A 23859-nucleotide genomic window follows, 5' to 3' on the forward strand; every position below is an offset into this window, starting at 1 on the left:
CAGAACTGTAAAGAGAAATAAAATAAAAGCTGAGTTCTTTTAACATTTTCTGTATTTCTCTTTTATCATTGCATAAATATTTCAGAAAATATTTCATAAAACAGTAAACTTTCAACGGTGCTGATTAGTTATAATTTATGTTACCCTGCCATAATGAAGATACACAGTAAAAGCAATGAAACTTTTTTGGAAAAGTAATGTCATATACAGGTTGAACATAGCAGTGAAAGCCTACAAAAACTATTGGTTCTATTATGGGTACACTTATATTACACCAAATATCATAGAAAAGAGTGTGCCACTGTAGGCTTTGTAGTAAATGACAGGAGAACTACTGAGATCCCATTAGCATTTCAGTGAAGAAGGCAGACAGAGAAAATGCTGTCCATACTACCAGCAGAACAGCAGGAGAGAAAGGGAGCAGTGACATGCTATTAATTAGCCAACTGAATAACTAACTGCTTTAGCTCACATCTCTGAAATCTGTAATTGCTGGTGTTAAAGTGTTCTTCACATTGCACTTCATATGTGCCACTGGCTAATGAGGGGCCCAAGTCATTGCAGCAGATTTGAAAGGCATGGATATGGCAAACTGCAAAACAGCCTTCGGGTGAGACCTGCTTAAATTACCATTCAGTATGCTAAGCTTTCTTTTTGTTCCACTTGAGATGGTACACATATTAAATCTATTAAAAGAATAGAGTGCCAGAACATATCTTAGTAGCTCTAATTTACACTTGAAGCAATCCTGTTCATGCACTACCATGGAGTAGTACAACTGCTTCAGTGCAACAAGAAGAGATGCCAAAGCAAAGAGAGGGCAAGATGATGGGAATTTATTTCTGTAGTCTGCATCTGCCTTCATTCAGACATTGTCAGACTCATCTCCCCTTTTCTCAGCTGTGGCTCAACTGAAAGGAAAGTTGAAACACAAAAATGTTCCAGGAGGCTGCATAAGCAAAGCTGCACCAGCCAAAAGGAAGCAAAGTGTAATAATAATCATCTAAATAGCACCCAAAGGTGATTTTGTCTGCTTGGGTGATGTTATGCTAGTACTGCATAGTTGAACAAAAATAAAACAGTTCCTTTAGTCAATATAAGCCCCCCCAGCTGTTCTGACTGCCATTTTAGATAATTTACTTCTTTCTAGTAGTTTTGGGCTCCACAGGGAAATGCAAGTCATGTGCCCCTTCCCATCCATCATGCTTCATTTTCTATAGTAAGTGCTGTCCATAAATTCAGACAGTGGAAACAGTTGATCAAACTGTCATGGACTGAAGCCAATTAGAATATTAGGCTAATTTTGCATAGCTCTGTGATGACACCCCAATGTAACTTCCTTTTCAGCCCAAGCGTAGATGGAATTCCCGTTTTATTAATGTGGCAATGAATGCATTGCTTGTGCCAAAGAAACACAGTCATCTGTACCACCATCTGCTTTTCTTTCAGGAGTGGGAGAGGCTGTCTCAACTAACTTCCTGACGAGGACGGAGGTATTACTAATTGTTTTCCTTGTTCTGTCACAGTAATCCAAATTATGGTTTGATTTACCACTTCTGGCATGCTCTCCTCAAGCCCACATAGAAGAGAATGGCTGAGGTGAATTTTTCCTGACCTAGAATTGGTTTTATGTATTTCCATTACCATCACCTGCAGTTATCTACTGCAATGAACAGCTAAAGCAGAGAGATTGGCATAAAGGTGGTTGTGAATTAAAACAGTCTTTCACATGCTTTTAACTTCAATGCTTGTGTTGCAAGAACTCTGCCTAGCATGTAAGCCACCTGTGTCTCCAGCCAGCTCTGAAAAAATTCTGTACAGCTGGATGAACTCTAGCCTTTGATGGCTGATGCAGTTACCACTAGAAGTAAGCTTGTCTTTGACACTGGCATACAATAAAATGCCTTCATCAATCAACCAACATGCAGCATCTCAACTTTTCATGGCCAAACACTCCTATCTGGCCTTTTTTTCTGTTGTTATTTCTCTAGACAGACATACCCTTGTCTTTTCTTAAGGTTGAACAAACCCAGGACACTCAGAGTTTCCCCGCTTGCGCTCTCAGATGCCAACCTCCTTGGTGACACTACCCTAGACTCCCTCCTGTATGGCAGCGTGGTCCTGGGGAGCACACAGAACTCCAGATGTGGTCTCACCAGTGCTGGAGAGTTGGGATGGATCAGTTCTCCCAGTCTGCTGACTGCACTCTTGCTGTCATAGCCTGGGATGTGACCAGCCCACTTTGAGGGACAGCGCCAACTCCCATTCAGCTTCCTGCCCACCATGAACCTTTTCTCTGCAAATCTTCCTGTCACACTGTCCCTAGCCTGTCCAGCTGGGCAATTAATCTGTCCTGGGCCCAAGATTTTGTATCTGCTTTTTTGAAACTTCATTAAGTTCCTGTGAGCCCATTTCTGTGTAAATATTTGTATTTCTCACAAATAACAGCTTTGCTCTCTACCTCAATGACTGCTGCCTCACATGATTTGTGATATCACCCACAAATACCTGCTACTTCAAGTATTCCAGTGGCAACCATGGTAATAACGTAGATAAGTGGTTCATTTCTCCCCAAACAGATTCCAGCATCCCATGGCCAAAAATCAATCCACACTACTAAATAACATGGTTTTTAAAGGATACCCGGCTTCTCCGCTTGCATCAGTGGCTTTGGGTCACAGGAACGGCACAGCAGTTGGCTGTCACTAATAATGAACACTAGATTGGTGTTTGAAATCTTCTCTGCATGATAAAGTCTGGGAAAAAAGTCAACAAAAACCTATGTTTAAATGAAGTAAGGAAAATCATATTTGAGAAGGACACACAGTATTGGAATAACATAATCCAGCTTCACAGATTTAGTCTGCTTGCTACTGTGTATCTTTTTTATTAACAAACAGTAAGAAAGATTTATAATAAATTTTGTAATCTTTTTGACATTTCCATCGTACCCTTTTTCAACTAGAGTTGTCAGTGGAAAAAATGGAAAAGAGCATAAAATGACTTTGAGTTAATAGTTAGCTCTGTACTGCTACCACAGTAGCTGTACTGAGAAATAACATCAGTTCAGCATCAATTAACACACACACAAAAAAAAACCCAACCACAAAAAAAAACAAACAAAACCCCAAAACATAAACCTGTCTGTAAGAAGGTTGAGAGAGAAGCATGGAGTATTCATGTCATGTATTGGATGTGAATTTCTTGTATTTTTATGTCCAAATAATTCTGCAAAAGGTATTTAAGATAGTAGGGTCATTTTCAGTTTATAAATAACCCCAATGCATACTAGAAACATGGAGGAGGAAGTACAGAGGTTGAAAAAATGTCTGTGTGTTTTGACCATTCTCCAAAGCTCTCCCTCTTTCTTTCCTGGCTTGAAATACTGTCTTTTTGTTCTTTTGTTGTTTGAAATCTGGCTATTAATTATAGTTTCTAAGATGCTTTCAGAAGCTCAAAATGTATGCAACACCCCAGCAGGCTCTTGTATGAAACAGAAATGTAGGTCCAAGATGCTATGTCTCTGTAGTATAAATTTTTTTCACTTATTATTGAATATCATCTTCAATAGGCCTCCTTAGGGTGTCCGGAGAGTAATTCTTTTAATAAAAAGATATAATACCTTTGTTTGCTTTATAAGACTCGTGGCTCTTAAATCATAAGCACTATCAACTAGAAGATAAATTAGAAGATAAATTGTATAATCTTCTTGACTGTCAAAAATTCTGATATAAAACCAGATTAGAGAAGATCGTATCCCTTGGGATACTGCAGAATGCTTTTAAGTTGACATAATAAATTAAAAGAAAACAAATTGGGACAGAGATAAAAATACAATTTTCATGGAGCACAGACTATAAAACAAAAACTGACCAAAGCATTTCTACAATTCTTCAATGATTAAAATTAAAATTAATTCTACACAAACAAAAAGAGAATGCAATTTTCCTGCCTCTATTCTTCTCTGTCCTGCTTATGTGAGTTTGGTGAAGTTTATCCAAAATATATCTTTGCTTTTTAAATTAGTGTCCCTATATTTTGCAAAATAAATAAAATCCCGAAGTAATTACTCATATTGAAGAAATTTTACCTGGAGCAGTTTATGCAGTCTACAATCCCACTAAAGGATTTATCATTGTTTTCAAAGAAATATTGGGTTTGCTCAGTGATACAGCTTGTTTTAGGCAGGGCAGCACCGAAATCATCATCTTCCATATCAGCTGATATAAAATAAACAAACAAACAAACAAACAAATGACATTTTTAAGTCACAGACCCAATGGGGAGACCCAAATATGTCCCCTGGCCCAGATTCTTGCCTTCTATTTTACTCAAAGTTGACTCTTTAACATTCTTTTGACTTACCTGCTTCAAGGAACCGAGGAAAAGTCAAGCTCAAAAACAGCTGCTGTAATATAGACCTGAACAAAGAAAGACAACAGATTTATTTTCAAAGGCTCTTTTTCTTCTTTGTATTTTAATGCGTACTTTAAAACTACTCAAATATAAGTTATTAACAATAATTTTTTTATGCTTTTGCCAGTTATCAAGGCTGTATTTCTTTAAACTTTCCAGCATGACTCTGGTTTTCTTTTTCCCACATTTTCACAGGTCTTTCACACTAATCTTTTATTCTACTGTTCAGATTTGCTGTAATGTGTGCCCACAAGTCACATGATGGAAATGTTATCACACCATCCCTGCCCCCCTTTTACACCTCTGTTGGAGGTGGAAGAGGCATGTTGGTGTTTCTCTGCAACTTAAACCAGCTGGAACTCCTTTCTAACACTCAGGGAACATGCTCCTGAATTAGATCCTTTACACTGATTAAGGTTCATTCAATCTCTGAGGAGGAGATCAACACTGGAATACTATATTTTAAAAAGCAGAACTGTAAGAGTTGACTTTTAAAATCATCTCTATTCTCACTCTTGATCTATGGACTACATTTTCTTCCTATATATGCTGCTGAAATACTTAGGCTTAAAGGGCTCTATTTATTGATTCCTTTTCCTTCACTGATGATGGCATTTTTTCCAATTGTATTTGCTTAAAGTAGGTACCAGCTTGCCACACACACAGACCTTTTCTCCTCCACCAGCCTGTCAAAACAGGAAGTGCAACAGGAATATTCTCTGACTCCCTGCTTCTCCTTAACCTTATTAATTGTATTTTCAAGTTTTAGGCTTGCTTCTACCCACAAGTATGACCCAATCTCATTCTGTTCTAACACTTGTTCTGTAGAGAGAAGGGACTGTATAACTTCATTCAACCTAAAAGTTTTTTCTCCTTTTCTAGTGTGATTCCTGTGTAAAGAAGCTGAACATGCCTGTCATCTTCCCCATGGTGGCATTCCCCGAAGGAGTTCTGGATTCACATCCACAACTCTGTGCTTTGAATCATCAGAGGGACAGCACGGAGCAGGTATGGACCAGAAGAGACCTGATTCTATTAAATAGTAATGCAATTTGCTGACAGAAAACAGTAATCCTTTGTAATGGCTTACCTCAGAGTTTACAGGGAACTGAACAAAAAAGGCAGCCTGGGAAAACTCCAAAATCTCCTGACTTAAAGGAGCATGAAGGAGAAATGACACGCACTCTCTTAACCAAACGCTGATGCATCCCATATAAATTTTGAAAATGATAGCTCACACCTTTATCCCACATTTTTTGCCTGAAACACTATAGCTCTCTTTAATAACCTGGTTTCTCTTATTTCCCTGTACTTGCTTTTGCCAGATGCCTCACCGAATCCATTTTTTGGTCATCTCTTTTCACTTTGCTTGCTTAATGGCCTTCTCTGCCTGCTTCTGACCTAGATTCCATTAAGAACATGGCCATGGTAAAGTACTTTAATGCTGTGCTTTCAAGTTAAACATCACACAAAATAAACCTCAGGTCTAAATTGAGACCAGACCGCTGAGTCTGATTTGAACACTGATAAACTGAAGTTTCTCTGTTTGAAAAGAACTCAAATTTCTCTTCTGGATTATTGCCCATCTCCAATTTTTGAAGCAAGAAAACCAAGATTATTTCTCTTCCTCTTCACTAAATGTAACCAACAATAAAAAGCAACATACTGCCTTCATAGTGCTTCTGTGAGAAAATTATTATACAGTTTTTTGGCTGCTACATGTTTTAACACTTAGCTTTGTAAAGGAGGTAATTTATTCCAGTTTGGTAGTTATTATTAGGAAAAAAAGTATCATGAGTCTTTAGAAGAAGGACCGGTCTCCAAGGGTGCAATTCCCACCACAGCAAAAGCACCATGTCCATGCCAATTCCTTATCCCCATAAGAAGGTGCTGAGGGAAGTAGCTGCTATGAGTGTCAATCAACACGGCTCTGAAAAAGGTAAAATGCCCCACCTGAGCCCTGTGCCAGCCCTGCAGTCCTCAGCAGAGAAAAACATGGGCCTGTAAGAGGCTGCAGACAAAGGCTACAGAAATGATCAGAGGATGGGATACTTTTGCCATAAGGAAAGGCTGAGAGAATTGAGGTTCACTCTGAATAAAAGGAGGCTCCCAGGAGAGTGCCTTCTTTGTGGCCTTTCAGTACTTAAAGGGGGTTTTTAAGAAAGATGAAGACAAGCTGTAGCAGGACCTCTCCCAGTAGGACAAGGGGTGATGGTTTAAGCTAAAAGAGGGAAGATGCAGACTAGATGCAAGGAAGATATTTCTTACAATGAGGATGGTGAAACACTGGCTGCACACTGGTGAAACACAGGTTGCACATAGAGGTGGAGATGTCTCATCCATGGGAACATTCAATGTCAGGTGGGCAGGAGCTCTGAGCAACCTGATCTAGTTGAAGATGTGCCTGCTCACTGTAGGGGAAGTGGATTGGATGACCTTTGAATATCCCTTCTAACCCAAATGATTCTATGATTCATGTGTTTTGTAAAATGATTCACTGAAAAGCAAACATTGATGTTCTTAGGACTTCTTGCTAGAAAAAGGCAGAGATTATATTCTGAAATAGGGAACCAAGTGATCAGTAATTCAAAACATGAGAATTTAGACTTCACAACTGCTCATCATACTTAGGCCATTAATCCAAACTCTGCTTCCTTAAGCTGATTTTGTAGTCAGAATACACAATCATAAAACCTGTCAAGAGCAGTTCTTAATTGAACTGTTGACAAAACAGTCATGTTTGAGACATAGCTAAAAATTTTCATTATGAGAAACTGCAGAAACAAAGGGTCCAGAGAACTTTTATGGAGGAAAAAATCCAAGTCAAATAAACGTTCAACCCACTGAATAATTAGAGTTTGGATACAGAGATTTCCTACACACTCATACTTACCAGGCTGCTGCTGAAGCCCACCACCCAAGCTGCAAAATATCTGTTATTGTAGGCTGGGGAAAAAAAAGCAAACAAAAGAGGTTATTTTATTTATGTAAACAAGTGCAGACTTTCAATGGATTGTCAGCCACTGCACATGGGACTACTGACCACATAAGCAGAACGAAGTCCAGCTCCTTGCTTTGGTTCTTCTTCAGGATCACAGACTGACTGATAGTCATAAGACTTGTTAAAGGCATACAGGGACATGTTAATCAGGTTTCTCATCAGGCCAGGATCAATTTCACCAAAGAATCTTCCAATCTGATGGGGGGCAATACAGAGAGAAAAGGTAAAACATTTCCAAATATTTTTCTTGTAACAAAGTGCACAGTTCTAAATTCCTCAGTTAGACAGTAACTGTAAAATGTAGTATCAATGAGACCTTGCCTGGGGAAGAGCAAGAAGAATATGAGAAAGAAGGTGTATGGATAACATATTACTTGTCCTCACCATCTCAAGTCCATTGGCAGCCTACAAGCCCAATGGTAAAGCACAAAGAATGAAACTTGGTAGCAAGTCTGGTGTCTTCATCTACAAAGAAAACTCTAAAAAACACTAACAACCCCCCTAGAACTTCTGATCCAGCAATATTTCTGTGATTCAGAAATCTTTAAAATTTTTAGAGTAAATTGAGAGTTAAATGCTTTTTTTTTTCTTTCTCTCTTTGAACTTCTTCCTATTGGTTTTCATGTTCAGCTCTTATAGAATATACATACCTGTTGTGTATATTCATCTCGATTGGACATCAAAAGAAATCCACCATCATCAAGGATAACACAGTCCACATGCTATTGTAAGAAAGTAAAATATTTTTACAGGAAAGATTTGTCAATAGAACACTCTGTAAGAAGCAACTTTTAATTTATTTTTTTTTTCCAAGACATCAGAGTATCTTCAAATCACAAACCAATAGCCAAGGGCCAATTTTAAGTTATAATAATTAGCATTATCAGTATAATAAAAGTTTGAACAGATCAAAGGCTTATTTGTGGCTTAATTTCATAAAAGTTGTTTTGCAAATTCTTATTTGCTCAATACTTTGTTAGTTCCAAGAGTGCTATATCCTTATTAAATCTGATTATAACTGGAATTCAGTTCATAATAAGGGGCTACAACTTCTCATGTGCTTCAGCCATGTTTAAGTCCTTTTCCATTTGCAGATTTCAATGGTAAAAATCTTAAGGGCAGGTTCCTAGCTTGCTAGGTGTGATTATTTTCACTTGTCGAGGACTGTAGTGGGATTATTCCAGGTGTCAGGTGCAGGAATGGGAAACCCACTGATTCCATCCGTATGCTTTGCACTTTGTAAAAGATCCTTGCAGCCAGAGATTGGAGAGATAGCAGTGAGGTCAGATAGATAACTCCCCACAATACCCTTTCTGCTGTAATTCTTGCGTTTAATGATCTTCACATTCCTCAAAAGAGCTCAGAAGACCTGAGCACAGAAAAGCTTTTAAGCACATGGCAGAACCTGATATGGTGACAGTCCCTGGATCTGAGTGCCAGCAGGGCTATGGGGTCCCCTGATCCTGAATGTGCTGGGAAACAGTGACTGGAAAGGCACATTATGGACTTCGGTGCTTCTAAGTTTGCACTTGCCCTTCTCAGTTACTCTTTCCTTTTAGAATTTTAAAAATTATTATTTTTTTTTCTCAAGATTTGTCTCTCGTTTTGCAAATTACTGGTATATTTTTATTACTTTTTTTGGACATAATTCTCTTTTGCTTTTCCTGTATATTCTTCTTTACACTTGTTCTCATAACTTCATCACCATAACCACTTCACCTGATTTTATGCCCTCCTTCTTCCCTTCCCCTCCTGACCTTCATCTTTCTCAAGACACAAACAACTAAACCCTGTTTTCTGTGAAATTAACACTCAAATAATAATGATAGGATCTGTCTTACATAGATCTAGAGGGAAGGAGTGAATTTCAATACCCTGTCAGAAATTCATAAACTGAACATTTTCTTACCATGCTATTTCTTTCACAGCCACAGATTTCACTGTTGCACTAAAAAACAGAAGTATGATAATCTTCATAAAAATGTTACAAAAAAACCTGTATTTTGAAGTTATGTTAATCATTCAAGAAAAAATTATTCTATTTTAAATATCTGTATATAAACTTCAATTTTGAGTGGGTTTCATTTATCAGAAATATCTCTCTTAACAACCTGTATTCTGTAATTATCAATAGCACAATCTTGACAGCCTTTCTCAAAGACTCTGATACCCTTTAACAGTATGCTCAGTATACATAAATAGTTTGGAGTACTTGTCAGGGTGTCAGTGCTGTGAGCATGAAGTAAACCAGAAAGAATAGGAGCGTTCCCATGTGTTTGGAGTTTGGAAGGAAAGCCTCCAAAAGTATCTTTTTTGACCATGAAAAGCTTCAAAGCATGGGAATCCTGTGTGGCAAAGGAAGCCCATCAACCCAGCTGGCTTTTATGGCTTTGATTCCTGACATGTTTTTTCATGTTCTTGCAGTATGTGTACACATCCACACACACAACTGTGTCCTTGCATTATGTCCTCAGCAAAACAACTCCCAGGTGATGCTGCAGTCATCAGTGTTCTTTCTGAAATATTCATCCTACTTTCCATCTTTCACTTATGTATTTTTGTCCCCAGCTGTTCTGACTCTTAGGCAATGCATTTACCTCCCCATTGAATTACAGCTCCAATACTCAACCAGCCAAACTCTCTTTTTGATTCCCTGAACATACAAGCAACATTGCCACACCCGGTAAGAAGGAAATTTCTTTAAGTTTCTTCATTTTGTGCCTTTCCTTCCACAGTTCACTATCAATTCCATATTTTCTTTTCATTTAACCTTTCCTCCTTCCCGTTTACACCTCAGATGTATTACACATCAGATGCATGGAATGAAATATTTAAGCATAAGAAGGAGGTTTCTTTAAGTTTCTTCATTTTGTGCCTTTCCTTCCACAGTTCACTATCAATTCCATATTTTCTTTTCATTTAACCTTTCCTCCTTCCCGTTTACACCTCAGATGTATTACACATCAGATGCATGGAATATAATATTTAAGCACATATTTCACTAAGTTCTGCTAAAATGCTGTGATGTTGGATGCAATATCAATCCTTACTGTTCACTGCTTACCCATCCTGGATATTAAATAAGAAAAGATTGACCAATTGTTTTGCAGATTTTATTCACTGCTACTGCAGAGTCTTACTACTAGCTAGAATATGTCATTTTTCCTTGTCTCTATCCATGTCTTATAATTATGAAAGCAAGACACGTACAAAATATGGCCTATTTCAACATAGATTTATTTTGTGCATTTGGATGATTTAAATACCACAACAACTTGGCAACTATGCATCTGTGTGACTCTGGCACAAAGAGACAGTAAACCTATTTGCATCTGAAGCTTTGAGAAATGCAAAAAAATTTCAAAAAAGACTTGGTCAATTGCTTACCAGGCTCTTGATTGTGGTTTTTGTGAAATTGTCCATCCAGCTGGTTGCATCAATTTTTATTCCAACAACTAACAAGAAATACATGAAAGTTTTTTTTTGAGTAAAATGAAGGAAAAAAAAGGTAACTGTATAATCCTAAAAACAGGGGGGGGGAAATTTATAAAGACAGCTAAATCACTGAACTGGAGAAGGATAAATTACGATTTTTGTTGCCTGATCACCAACATCATTCATGAGACTAAGAAATTTAACACTCTTACTCAAATGCAAACAGATTTCCACTAGAAAGATTAAAACTGTCTCAGAGAAAATAATGTTATTATAGAGTGAAGTTGCTTTGAAATCTCAATTAAATTTCCAATTTGCTGTTGAGCAACAACCAAATAAATAAAGTATTTCAAGTTTCAGTACCACTCTATCTTACCTGCTGGCTTCAGAAGTTTCCCATCAACTTGTATTTCCACAGCCTTGCTTACCATAATACCTGATTCATAGCTATTGGCACCACTTTCTGACAGTACAGAAGAGAAAAAAAAAAAAGAACAAACAGAAAAAGAAGTTAGGGTGACATGAAAGCCTCTTCCTCTGGAAAATATATTATTATTCAAATACCAGGCTGATTTTAAAAAATCCTTTTCCAAAAGCACTGACCCAGGTGCATTTATCACCTGTGACAGCTTAGATCACTAACACTGGCATCACTAAGAAATATTTGTGTTTACTTTTCCTCTTTTTGATCTTTTTTACTGCTTCATAAAGTTAGTATAGCCTTTTCTTCTGCAAACAGAACCGTGAATACTTGTGCACATGTGAACAGCTCTGTTAAAACCAGGATCAGAACCAAAGATTTTATCCTGATGTTATCTGTGTATTTTTCAATGCAGAGCATACTGACACCACTCACTAATGTACAATTTCTGCTCTGACTGACTTGAAACTGTTTTCAACACTGCTTAATTTGAAAAAGCAAGTAAAAAGTAGATTGCCTGGAGCTGTTTGAGGAACAGCAAAGGCTTCAGGGAATTTTATCAATTAACATCTTTACATTTTACTGAGAAAAAAATGTAATAAATAATTACGAAATAAAAGTAAAGAAGGATTCCATATGTTTAAGAGAGGAGTAAGTGATTTGTGGTCTATTTTTTGACATCTATTTTTTGACAAACATTTTTTGACAAACATTTGTTTTTTGACAAACTTGAGAAGGGTAATGTTGCTCACATCAATAAGGAGCACTTGCTATTGTGCTTATGTGGGTTTTAAATGTCACAATATCTCAGACCAACTGGTTTCGGTGAAAAAGTGCAATTCTAAATAGAATTCAAAAGCAAAGTTTAAACTAGGTAGTGGTGCAGTGGATGGAGTTATGGGCTCTGGACCCTCATGCCTGGTCCCCCAAGTCAGTGCTGGGGGTGCTGAGACAATACACAGAACTCAGCTCTGTTAAGACTTCAGGTAGTGTTTCTGTCTATGAGTGCAATTTTATTTCACTTTCTGTTAAAATAATTCTGCCAAAGCATCTCTTTAAAGCATTGTGTTTCAATACATTGAATGAACACCAGTGCTCTCTATGTTTTCACTTAGGGTAATTCTGAGCACACAGGGCCACCAGAGTAGTTGACAAATTATGATGACCTTGTTTGGTGCCTCCTAGCTTTTCCTTAATAATGGAAATCATCCAAAACTTCCTTCCTTGTGAAGTGTCACGCTTGAGTCTTTTGTCAGTGACCTCATCTGGTATGGGGAACTTCCACTTGTACTGAACTAGCTAACTCTGGCATTTCTAAACTGTGATGACTTACTGTTGTAGTATGGAGCTGTGAAAATATAGTTGTCATTATCTAAACTCCTCTTATAGAAGCTGACTTCATAAGTTTCAGCATTTTCCAACCAGTCTTCTCCTGCCCTAAATTAAAAAAAAAAAAAAAAAAAATAAAAAATACAATTTAGAGTCTCATTTAATCTGTTCTGGGGGTTGTTTCCTTCCAATATTTCACAGTTGAAAAACGTGAGATTTATTCATACATTCCTCAGGATCTGTCAGTTTTCACTGGTTAAAAGACAGGTGTAATCATTAGGAAAACCCCAAACAAAGAAATTTTGGAGAAAAAAAAGGAATTAGTATTCTTGGAAAACCAATAATTTAGTCTCATCACTTTTAGATTTGTTGTGACAAATACAACTGCAACACTACTTACAACAAAATCTAAAGGGACCTTTACAGCACACGCCTACTTTGAGCTTAATCCTAAAAGATTTAATATAGTGAATAATCCCAAAATAGGAAACAAACTCACTTGGGAGGTAAAACTCATTGCCATTTTCACATTTTGGGGAAACACAAAACAACCTAAGGAAATAGATAAATCTGCCATTTACCAGTAGATCTGTACTGGGGCCCTCACTATTCCCAGTCACTGGTGGGGAGTGTGTCTAGTTTCATATCTAATTTCACATTTCCTCTTTGTCCTCTGTTAATGATACATTTTTTCTCTCTTGAAGTCCCTGGACCTTTAGATCTGATCTCAGTCTAAAAAAAAAATAAAATATCACTCACTACTTTGCAGTATTTGCAGCCTGACAAACAACTGAGTGCTTGGGGGTAAATAGGAATTAGCATGGCCCCACTGCTGCTACAAAGGCATTGCTGTTACTGCTACTCTACCCTGATTAGAAACTTGGATTACAAGGGCCTGTCATGAAAATAATGGGACAGATTAGATTCAAGCAGTGACACGGGTAAAATAAAAGAAAAACAAGGCATTCCATCAATTTCATAGCTATGAGTACAAATTAGACCCTAGGAGACTGTAGTTTTTCATTCAATAAAGACACTCTTTAACAGTCCAGCCTCTAGGGCTTCAAAATATCGCATTATACTATTTTGTAATAATTCTTACCTTTTGGGGAACACTCTAGTAATTCCACCATCTGTAACAACAAATTGTGCAACAACTCCATCTCTGTAAATAAAAATAAGATTTAAAATGAAAACTGACTGGAATTCTCAAAAATTTCTATGTCAAGGGTTGCCATTAAAGTGCATAACTGTGAATAAATACCTGTTCTCTGTAACACTACCTGCATATCTGTATATTCACACAAATGTATAAGATTTTGTTTCCGAACTCTGAAATGCATAAAAAACCCATAGTCAATAAAAAGAATACTTACAGCGACAGTTTACTCCAATAATTTTGGACAAGTTCATTTGTAAATCCTGCATCCAGCAAAACTCTAATGACCATGTCAGTATTACCTATCAAAAGAGTTAAAATGTAAGTCATCTGAAACCATATGAGATGGAGTTTCAATAAAAGCCTAAATCAAAATTCTGAGTTATCAAGATTCTCCTTGAATGTTAATAGTGGCTGTTAATAGTTGACATTCTGCCTAACTTCAAATGATGTCAGGTAATTAGAGCTGGATAGATGCTCTCACACTGTTGAGTTCAGTTAAACATTTTCTTTGTATCCTAAAAATGTCTTTGTATCTCAGGAATAAGGAAGGTGATAAGGGCCACAGCTTTGTAAAGCCCCTAAAACTGCAAATTAACCTATTTTTAAAGCATGTGTTCATTAAAACACTTTTTATCTCAGTTGATGCAAGGAAACAACAATTCCTCATGACATTCAACTACATTTTAAATATATTTAGATCAATTAAGTCCCAGGCTCTCAATTAAAACACATTTGTCATCTGCAAATGGATATAGGGAAATAAACTCGTTTTGAATCAGTAGCTTATACAGAGATGCCATGCTTAAATTTCTTTTAAAGGATGGTTTGAAGCCAGTGCTTCTCAAACATCTTTTTCAGTAACACTTTAGCAGAGTTACTGAAGATTATTTCAATGTGGGAATTTTATTTATTTTTTCTTCTGAAGAGCATTTTTAGCTGAGATAATTTCTATGGCCACTCAGTCCTTTAACTCTGTTAACACTGTTTATTTATTAAGGAGACTATTTCAAAAGTAACCTAATTATTAGGAAAAAAAAGAAGGAAAAAACAATTGCTGCATATTCCAAACTGAAAAACAGCAATAGGTGGATAAAATTTTGGAATAATTACTTACTAAGCACGACTGTATACCATAAAATCACTAAAAGTGTTCTCAATATTTGCTTAAATATTACACAAGGATTTTCATTTCTTATTAAATTTTATGAAATTATCATTAGTTGTTTTAATTACTGGAGGCAAATGTTTTCATTTCCAAGACTGAAGGTAAATGTTTCCATTTCCAAGACTCAGTCAAGGTATTCAAATAAAATTTCAGTCAGTCAGCAATGTGTCAATGAATAAGATAATTCTGTTATAACAACACCAAACACCCATACAAGCACACAAAAATGTACTTTTCTGAGAAGATATCATATCTAAGTGGACATTCCTTCAGTTACATGGTCTAGCACAGTAACAGAGATTCTTTCTAAATTGACCAGTTTTCTCTGACAACAACATGTCAAAAAGATGTCAGGAAAACAAGAAAAAAAAAGAAGTTATTCCAAGTATTTATAAATTATTAATAAACAGACGCGTATGTACCAAACTAAATTCAAACACTGATATTTTCTGGAGAACAAGGCATTAGCACCTTACTGATGGTAATAGCTCTTCATTTATTCTAAACAGAGGTTAAGATTTATTCTAACAGAGGTTAATTCATCTCAAAATATGAATTAATCCCTTCCCAAAGGCCAGTGCTCACCACTGCAGCAGTTACATGGATTTGTGGTCTTCAGCTATTCAAGCCCAAGTGAGATCTCTTTAACCAATTTGTGAACCACCAATATAACTTCCTTATCTTTTTCTTCTGGTTATTAGGTATTTCAGTCTTGGACTTATTTTCTTTACTTTTTTTGGAATAAAATGTCAAGAAAGCAGGTTGAAGATTTCATTACGAGATTTTGAGTCTGTTTGAGACTGGCTGCTATGCTCAAGCAAGAAAATAAAAACTCAAAAACATTTGGAGTGTATTTAAATGAACCAGTATTATTTGATGCTTCAGCAAGATGCTGAGAGGAATTATGGAAAATATAGGATGCATAATGTCCTAAAATCTTTCTTAAATAATGCCAGAACTTGAAAACAAAGTTTACACTCTCTACCTTGATAGAAAATCCCAGCACTAGATAATTTCTACTGAAAAAAACAAAGCCACAAAATTTGAGCATGAACTCTCATCCACGGGTAGGTATTTTCCTAAGGAAATATTTCAGTAAGGTGAGAAGTGTACTTACATGATGAACTGGTTGGAGTATTTCTGTCAATGAATTCATTGAAATTTAATAGGAATTCAGTGTTGTTTTCTGATTTTTTTACATCGTTACAGTATTCTCTGAAAAACAGCAAAACATCAGTTTTCTCTTTTTTTTCTCTTGTGCTACTAAAGCAGAAAATTTAAAAGTCCAAGCAGGCTTGCACAACTATTATGAAGTAGCTGGTATTGCTGTGTCAATTGGCTGCCATGATCAGTATTTATTGATTACCATATCAATCACACAGACATCTACAGAAAATAAAGTGTTCGAACACCTGCCTAAGCATTTGTCAAGATTTGGATTGTAAGAAAACTGGATGCATGAAATAGGGATTAGATTCCCAGAAAAAAACAAACTGAAGAGTGGTGCAGGACATATTAGGACATCATTATACACTAAAAATATGCCCAGTGAATTTAAATTGCTTCTGGATTAACCTGTACTGGAAAGAACCTGGTGAAACACAGACACCCCCTGCTCAACTCAGGCCACATTTGCAGCTTAAGGCCCTATCCTCTGAGAAGTTTTAAATGCAATTTTATTAGGGTACAAACCACATATAAACACTCTTTGCTTTGACATATGCAAAGCAGACAAAAAGTAAACTCCTGTCCCTGGTATAATGAAATAAAGCAATATATCATTGGGCAATTCACTGAATGCTGGCAAGCAATGCAGAAGTCACTGGGCATTTTGGAGGCAAATATTATGTGATGAAAGGCATTAAACAACTTTAATTAAAATGTAAAGAGTGTTTAGCAGTTAAGCAGGGGGCTCTCTTTTTAAAATGAGTTTTTATGTGAATTTAATTTTACACACAGAAGAAGTGTGTTCAAGTATTCCATATGACTAAGATAAGTTATTAACCTTTATTTACCTTACCATAAGTCAGAGATACCTGCCAGACTTACCTGCCAGAGATACTGGCAGAATTTACCTTACTATACCAATATTCACATTTAAGCAAAGGTACATATCAAATAGACTTTGTTCTGTAGGACAGTAGGGACTTGCTGGAAGCTCTAATTGGTACAATTAATTCTCAATAAATTCAGTCTTTCAGAAAAATTAAAGAGTTAAATTAGGATACATTTTAAGACGGAAGACTTTACATAAATCAATCTATTAATTGAAATCAATCTATTAATTGAAATCAATCTATTAATTGAAATTTAAAAGTATACAGAAATTTATCAGACAAAAAAGAATGCAACAATTCTCAATTATCTTGACTGTACATAATTTCCTTTCTTTATCATAACTATCTTTTAGAGGAACTCAATTTTTAGGAAGTCTTTATCATATCAGGTTTTCCTTGCAAGCAAAATCTTAAGAGGGAAATAAGAACTGCAGAATTTCACATGAAAAAACCAAAATCTCAGGAAACTAATGAATTTAATAAATTTTCAATTACTTAATAGATTTTATGTTCAATTAATTGAAAATTTACTAATATTTAAATAATAGAGAGCTTTGAAACCCTTTGTCTTGAAGTTGGGAAATATGCTGTGGTCAGCATTATGAAACCTATTTTAAAAATAGTTGTAAAATCTTAGAAGTCAGAACCACAAGAAATGCCCAGATGTGAATAAGTTTTCCATTAAAATATCAATATCAGTTTTTGCAGTTCTCTGACTAATATGAGCAGAAATCAGAGCCTGAAGATGCTATTTACATTCCAGCATGAAAAAAGATTGATAATTTTTTACCAAATGAAGCTTTATTGGTCAAATCAGTATTCTCCATGTGTTAATAATCAGATCAGATGCAGAAATAACACATTACTGGGAAATCCACCAACCTGGGTGCTAAAAATGTATAGCCAGATTGATCAAAATCCTCAGGCTTCAGTGTTTCTGTAACTAAAAACATGAAAAGTAAACACCAAGTAAGTAAACTGGAATTTTTGCCATTGTTTCTCTTATCAAACTATCTGGCTAACTTTTGCATGCATCCATGAATTTAGAAAGAAATGTTTTAGACACTTTCTCTCTAATGAATTCCAGGCTTCTCAGTATTTCACAACATAGAAGAAATTACTTGATTATTATATACAATGTACAACTGGAAACAGTAAAATAATAGCTAACCATTTATTTAAGACATTTAATTAGCATAGCAACATGAGATATTTTCAAATATCAAACAAATATCAAAAAAATGAAACATTTTCCCTAGAAGTAAACTCTGATACAAATAAATGATGCTGAGTTTTTAGAACACGAAGAAAAATACTGCTAATATTTTCTGTAGTAAAATGTAAAACTCTCAATCGTTGTAGCATCACTGTAAATCCTACTAAAAAAATGGCTTTAATAGATGATATCACTGAACACTTATGGGACCAGACAAAGAAGCATTAGAGATCAGCAACATATTAAAATGTACATGAAAACAGAAAAATACTTCACTTTTGTTTTGCCCTTTCTATTGCTATGGTACCCAATGATCATGAAGAGAATCCTGAGATGAGGAATACAGAGGAGAATATCCAGTAGGAATAGAAATATAAGAGAAAAATATCAACTGCAGTAAACAGAAGGAAATTGAGCAACAAGAATATACTTGCCCTTTTTGGATGTCACTATCCATCAGAAAGAGAAAGCAGGGAAACAGAAAAAAACAGGGTAAAGCACAAGGGGTCACAAACCAATATTTTATTCAAACAGCCCCTTGAATAAAAATATTGCACATAGATTCAAAGGTTCAATTTACAAACAGCTGTAGTCTGGAAAAAAAAAGACAAACATCTCTGAAGACTGAAGAATAGGTTCTTAGTTATTTCTCAGTACCTTCTATACACTGTGGCTATTTCAAGGGTCTGTTTTGCAGGTTTTATTGATACAAGTGAAAAAGCAGATGATCTAGTTCATCAAGAGAATCACACTCTCTGCTTAAAAAATTAAAATACTCCATATTGGAAAAAGTTACAAAATAAATCACTCATTATTAAAAGTTGCTCTATTCTTCTTCATATGTGGGAGCAATGGTAGAAGAGAGTGATGCAATGCTAACCAAGTTTTCTCTAAACTAACAATATCTGTGCCTCTCTGAGGTTTTTTTTGTGGTTTTCAAACTTTCTATTTAACTACATACTTTTTCTAAATTTATCATAACACCTGAAAAAAGTTACAAGGCTGTGATTGGTTCTATTTTGTGTACTACCTAGACTACAGTTAAGCTACTCCTAAAAAAAAAAAAAAAAAACCAAAAAATCCTTTGAATACTGACAAGTATAATTTTCAGCTATCACTTCAGAATCTGTAAATGGTTCAAAATCAGTCTAATATAAAACTACAATGCAAACATCCACTAAAACTAATTGTAAAATAAATAAAACCTAACTGCAACCCAAACCAAACAGGGCTTTCACATCATTCTAGCAGAGATAATTTGCTAAATATTATACTGTAACTCAAATACAAAAAAAAAAAAAGGTATACTCTTACAGTCTGTATTACTATATTTTACTAATAAAATAAAAAAAAATTAAAATTTTTTTATCCAGACCCCTGTTTTATCCAGACCCTTAAAATGACAGCAATAGAGGATACACAAAGCAATGATTCTATAGGCACAGAGCAAGGGGTAGGGGTTGTCAGTGGGACTGACATGTTCTGCACATATTCTATTTTTATAGAATATTTCTTGCACCTCAGAGGTTACAACAGGTTAGAATCATTGCTGAAGATTTTGGGTACATCATGGTAACATCACTGAATTCCACAAAATTTATGAGTTTCAAACATTGCTTTTTAAGTGAATCTGAGACTTTGCAATACCAGACAATACCAGGGAATCTTTACAATACTTACATCTGGCTAGAACTATAGGTTCATCTATTTTGGCTTTAATATAATAAAAGCTGTATGATGGTAACACCAGTGCCAAACTGCAACAGAAATGAGACAAGTAAAGCAATTATGTTATTTGCAGCAGTTTTCTAGTTTCAGCTTCTTTGTGTTTTGAAAGTAATTAACGATTTTGTAATTTGGACTGTCACGAGATGAGGCACACACACTGTGAAATACCAGCCTCACACTCAGACACAAGTACATTTATGCCAATCCTGATTGTCCCTGAGTTTATTTTCATTCTTATTTACACTTTTAAACACAAATATATCTGTAATGTTTAGCAGTTACACAAGGCATTTCCAAATAAATATAAATAAAAAAATACATGAAGTTTGTATCTTCCTCTGACACACTGAACATCCCAATATAACATGTCATGGTAATCGCTGACTGCAAAAATATCACCTAGGGCTGTGCTGATCTGCACATATCATATAACCAGAGACTCTCACTAATAAAACAACCAACAATATTCTCCAGGAAATGCATCTGGCAATACTTGCATTAGCATCCATTGCATTCAGGATCCAAAAAAATTGTTTTCTTTAATCATGTAGTCACCACCAATAATTATTGGACACAATTGTAGATAATATTTAAATTTTGCAGAGCATTTGGAAAGTTTTCTTTTATATTAAAATTATTTTTGTTAAAAATGCAGGAATTATTTTTGCAGCTATATTCTACACATATGTAGAAGAGTTCAGTTCTAAAAATGCATGTAAAGGACAGGAGATAGGAGTAATCATTAAATAAGTATCATCAACTCCCAAGTAACATCCTTAATTTTTACACTTGGATTACATCCATGCAGAGCTGCAGCAGCTCCTAATGAAGAGCTGCAGAAATTAACATTAAAAATCTTGCACTGTTGACCCATAAATGAGCTGACCTTTAGCGGCACATTTGCAATTTATACAGAATATGAGTGAGATTGCTGAATATTTAGTGATAGCCTTCTACCAATTCTCCTCTAGGGAAATCAGTGTCAGTGCACCTGTCATTAACATTTAATGCTAGCAGAAATTGCTAATTAAAATCTAAATCTATAATTTTATGTTTAATAAGTTTTCTGCAAGGATACTCTGAGGATTTATTGCTATATCCCATGCCAGGAAGCTCAGGCAGAATTAAGAAGTCATTTAAATTTAATGTATTTCTCTAGTGATTGCTAGATGGCAGTCTGATGAAAATTTCCTTTTCTTACAGAGTATAAAGATAGAGGCAGTTCAACAGAAAAATGGGATAGTGAATAGAAGATCCTAGGTTTATGTTCTGTTGTTAAAATGGATTTGTTTGCATTTACACCCAAATTAGTGTTTGAATTCTCAGTGACTGTACACCTGTGCAGGACACAACAGAAATGGGAATCCAGCTTGTCTGAGGATTGCTATAATTCACCATAGCAGAAATAGAATTTTGGTCAAAATTTGACTCAATATTTATACCACTTAGCTTTGAACTAGAGTAGTTTAACTTTGCTGAGACTTGGAAAACCTTTCCTTGTTTTGAGTAATGTTAAGGAATGTTTCAACATTCCTTCTAATGCTACAATGTTGTGTGCTTAAATGAATTAGAAATAATATACACACCAATGTCACCTTAGCCAGTATAAAAATTGTAATGCTAAAAATATTAACCCAAATTAACCAAAAGGACACTTAAATAAACAAAGGAAGTCAGTGGACAGAAATGAGTTACCTGTAATCAGTGCCATTCACAGCAGTCCATGTATATGTTCTGTTTCCTTTATCAATATACCTCTACAAAGAGATATTGGTGAAAAATGGAATTATTAAACTAAGGAGCTTCAATAATTGTGACCTTTCTTCAAAAAATACTATGTAAAATCAAGCACAAATCTTTTGTATTTCTATTTATTTTGCTAAAAATGGGTTGAGCTGCAACTCTTTTCCTTAAATATATTCCAAACTTACATTTTGCAAAAGAATCAACCATATAATTGAACATGAGTAAACTTAAATTTAAATAAAATCAGACAAACCTGACCTGTATTTTTCACATTAGCCAGGCCTATACAAACCATTAAATTTGATAGAAAATGCTTTCTCTTTTATGGAGAATTTTGCACTTAAACTATGAAAAGACTGAAAAAAAAACCCCTCAGTTATAAAAAGTCTTTGTAGGTAAGTCTTTAAAAACAAAACCACCCATAGCCCACCCTTCCCATCCTTTCAGGTCACAGCACCACTGGCTTAATGCATTTCTATTTGAATCATAACTGCAGGCACAGGCTGGTAATTCTGATTGTATAGACACCCGCTGCTAAACTTAACATGTGTTTCCAATCTAATTAGGAAGGTCTTGAATTTGGGAAAAAATGTAACATTGAAATAAATGTTTATTTTTAAAAAACTTAATACATTAGGATAATCTTTACCATTTGTTTTCTTGTGGTATGAAAAATAGCACGATAGGCACAGTCCCACAGTTCCCCATAGATTTAATCATGAATCCACCTGGCTGACATTGTTTTACTCAGTTTTCCACTTTGAAAGCTGTAAGATTATGCCAGCTGCAACATATTATTACTTTAACAATCAAATTTTTGTAAGTATGCCAGCAGTGAGGACTGTACAGCTGTTGCACTGAAACATTGCAAACATTGGTGAAAGGTACTACAGGTAAACCTCTAGGTTCTTTCTTTCCCTATGGTAAAAGGATAGTGAGAAAATGACCATTTGGAAAAGAGGTGACTTGTATGACAATAATAAATTCAAACTCTCTCATTACCTGGCTGCTGCTTTTCAGTAAAGCATGACAGGAAAATAATTTATTTTTTTCATTTTTGAAAGAAAATTAAGAAAAGATGAAAGAAAATGTAAAAAAAGATAAAAGAAAATGAGAAAGAAGATGCATATAACAGTGTCTTGTACTCTGATACATTTTGTATTTAAGGTAAAAAGATGGACGAAGAGATTCCTGTTGAAGCCTATTTATACTGAATGTGTACTTCAGGCTAAAGTCAGCCTCCAAATCAGGCACAGTGTCATGGGTACCCCCACAAGAATAAAACAGTGCCCAAGGTGGGAGGGGAGGGAAGAGAAGAATGGGGCTGTAATTAAATCCTGTTGCCACCAGCACTGTCACAGTGCCTGAAAGCAAATTGGCTGAAAGCTCCCTCCAAAGCAGACCCAGCAGATAACACATCCTCACACCTCAGCTCCCATTCACCTTTGCCATCTCCCTCAGTGGGCACTCTGAGCCCATCCTATCCCCAGCTGATCACTGCCAAGGAACTCACACATGGCACTGCAGCTTTTGTGACCCTTCAGTTTTCACTGCTGCCCACCCCTGGTGCCAAATGTGGCAATGCTTTTGTTCCTATGGCATCTCCTCTGTTCCTTGGAAAGCCCCCGAGGCCCTGGGAGACTCCAGAGCACCCCACCCACATTTGCTACAAGCCCAGTCTCTATGCTGTAGGATGAAGTCATCTCCCAAGACGCTGCTGGGGCCAGCTGCAACACAAAAGGAGAGCGATGCAAACTTAAACCAAAAAAGCAAAACAAAAAGAACATCAATTTTAAGCCCGAAGACTGCAAATGTCAGTTCAGAGCAGCCGACCACATCAGCCCATTTTATAAGAAAATATATGAAGCTATCAAGTGCTAAGTGATGCATGGCTCATGCGTGGCCCGTGGTTTAAAGCAGCTTTTTTCTGGTTCTAGCAGCCTGGAGCTGGGGGCTGCAATGGCTGGAAGCAGTCATCACAGCCAGCCAGCTCTGGCTGCTCCTTTCTTCTCTCACAGAGGTCTGGGTAGAGGAAGAAATCTTGGGCCATGGTGAAAGGGAAGGTGAGGATAATTAATTTCATTGGCATTGAGACATCTGGGATCAAAGGCTGGGGATATTTTATTCCAACACAGATTGTGGTCTGGGCCGTGTGTAACTGGCACATTCTCATGCACCCAGGG

The 23859-nt window shown here is 36.0% G+C and overlaps 1 protein-coding gene across 4 annotated transcripts in view; it reads right to left on the reverse strand.

Moving 5' to 3' along the window:
- The window catches only part of CACNA2D1 (calcium voltage-gated channel auxiliary subunit alpha2delta 1), a 360232-nt gene that overhangs the window by 12705 nt on the left and 323668 nt on the right, over positions 1-23859 (reverse strand). For 2 of the 4 annotated variants that reach the window (XM_058023720.1, XM_058023722.1), the window contains 16 exons: positions 21626-21687; positions 19883-19959; positions 17869-17929; positions 16047-16144; positions 13979-14063; positions 13705-13767; positions 12607-12710; positions 11229-11315; positions 10805-10872; positions 9327-9365; positions 8068-8139; positions 7460-7612; positions 7310-7362; positions 4366-4421; positions 4091-4220; positions 2644-2756 (listed from right to left, as the gene is read on the reverse strand). In XM_058023720.1, coding sequence (XP_057879703.1) covers positions 2644-2756; positions 4091-4220; positions 4366-4421; positions 7310-7362; positions 7460-7612; positions 8068-8139; positions 9327-9365; positions 10805-10872; positions 11229-11315; positions 12607-12710; positions 13705-13767; positions 13979-14063; positions 16047-16144; positions 17869-17929; positions 19883-19959; positions 21626-21687 — 1321 coding nt within the window. Of the gene's footprint in view, positions 1-2643; positions 2757-4090; positions 4221-4365; positions 4422-7309; positions 7363-7459; positions 7613-8067; positions 8140-9326; positions 9366-10804; positions 10873-11228; positions 11316-12606; positions 12711-13704; positions 13768-13978; positions 14064-16046; positions 16145-17868; positions 17930-18636; positions 18652-18739; positions 18796-19882; positions 19960-21625; positions 21688-23859 lie in introns of those variants that run through there. The other 2 variants (XM_058023719.1, XM_058023721.1) reach the window with 2 other exon arrangements.

The sequence above is a fragment of the Melospiza georgiana genome, chromosome 4 (genome assembly GCF_028018845.1).
Source record: "Melospiza georgiana isolate bMelGeo1 chromosome 4, bMelGeo1.pri, whole genome shotgun sequence".
NCBI classification, from domain to species: Eukaryota; Metazoa; Chordata; class Aves; order Passeriformes; family Passerellidae; genus Melospiza; species Melospiza georgiana.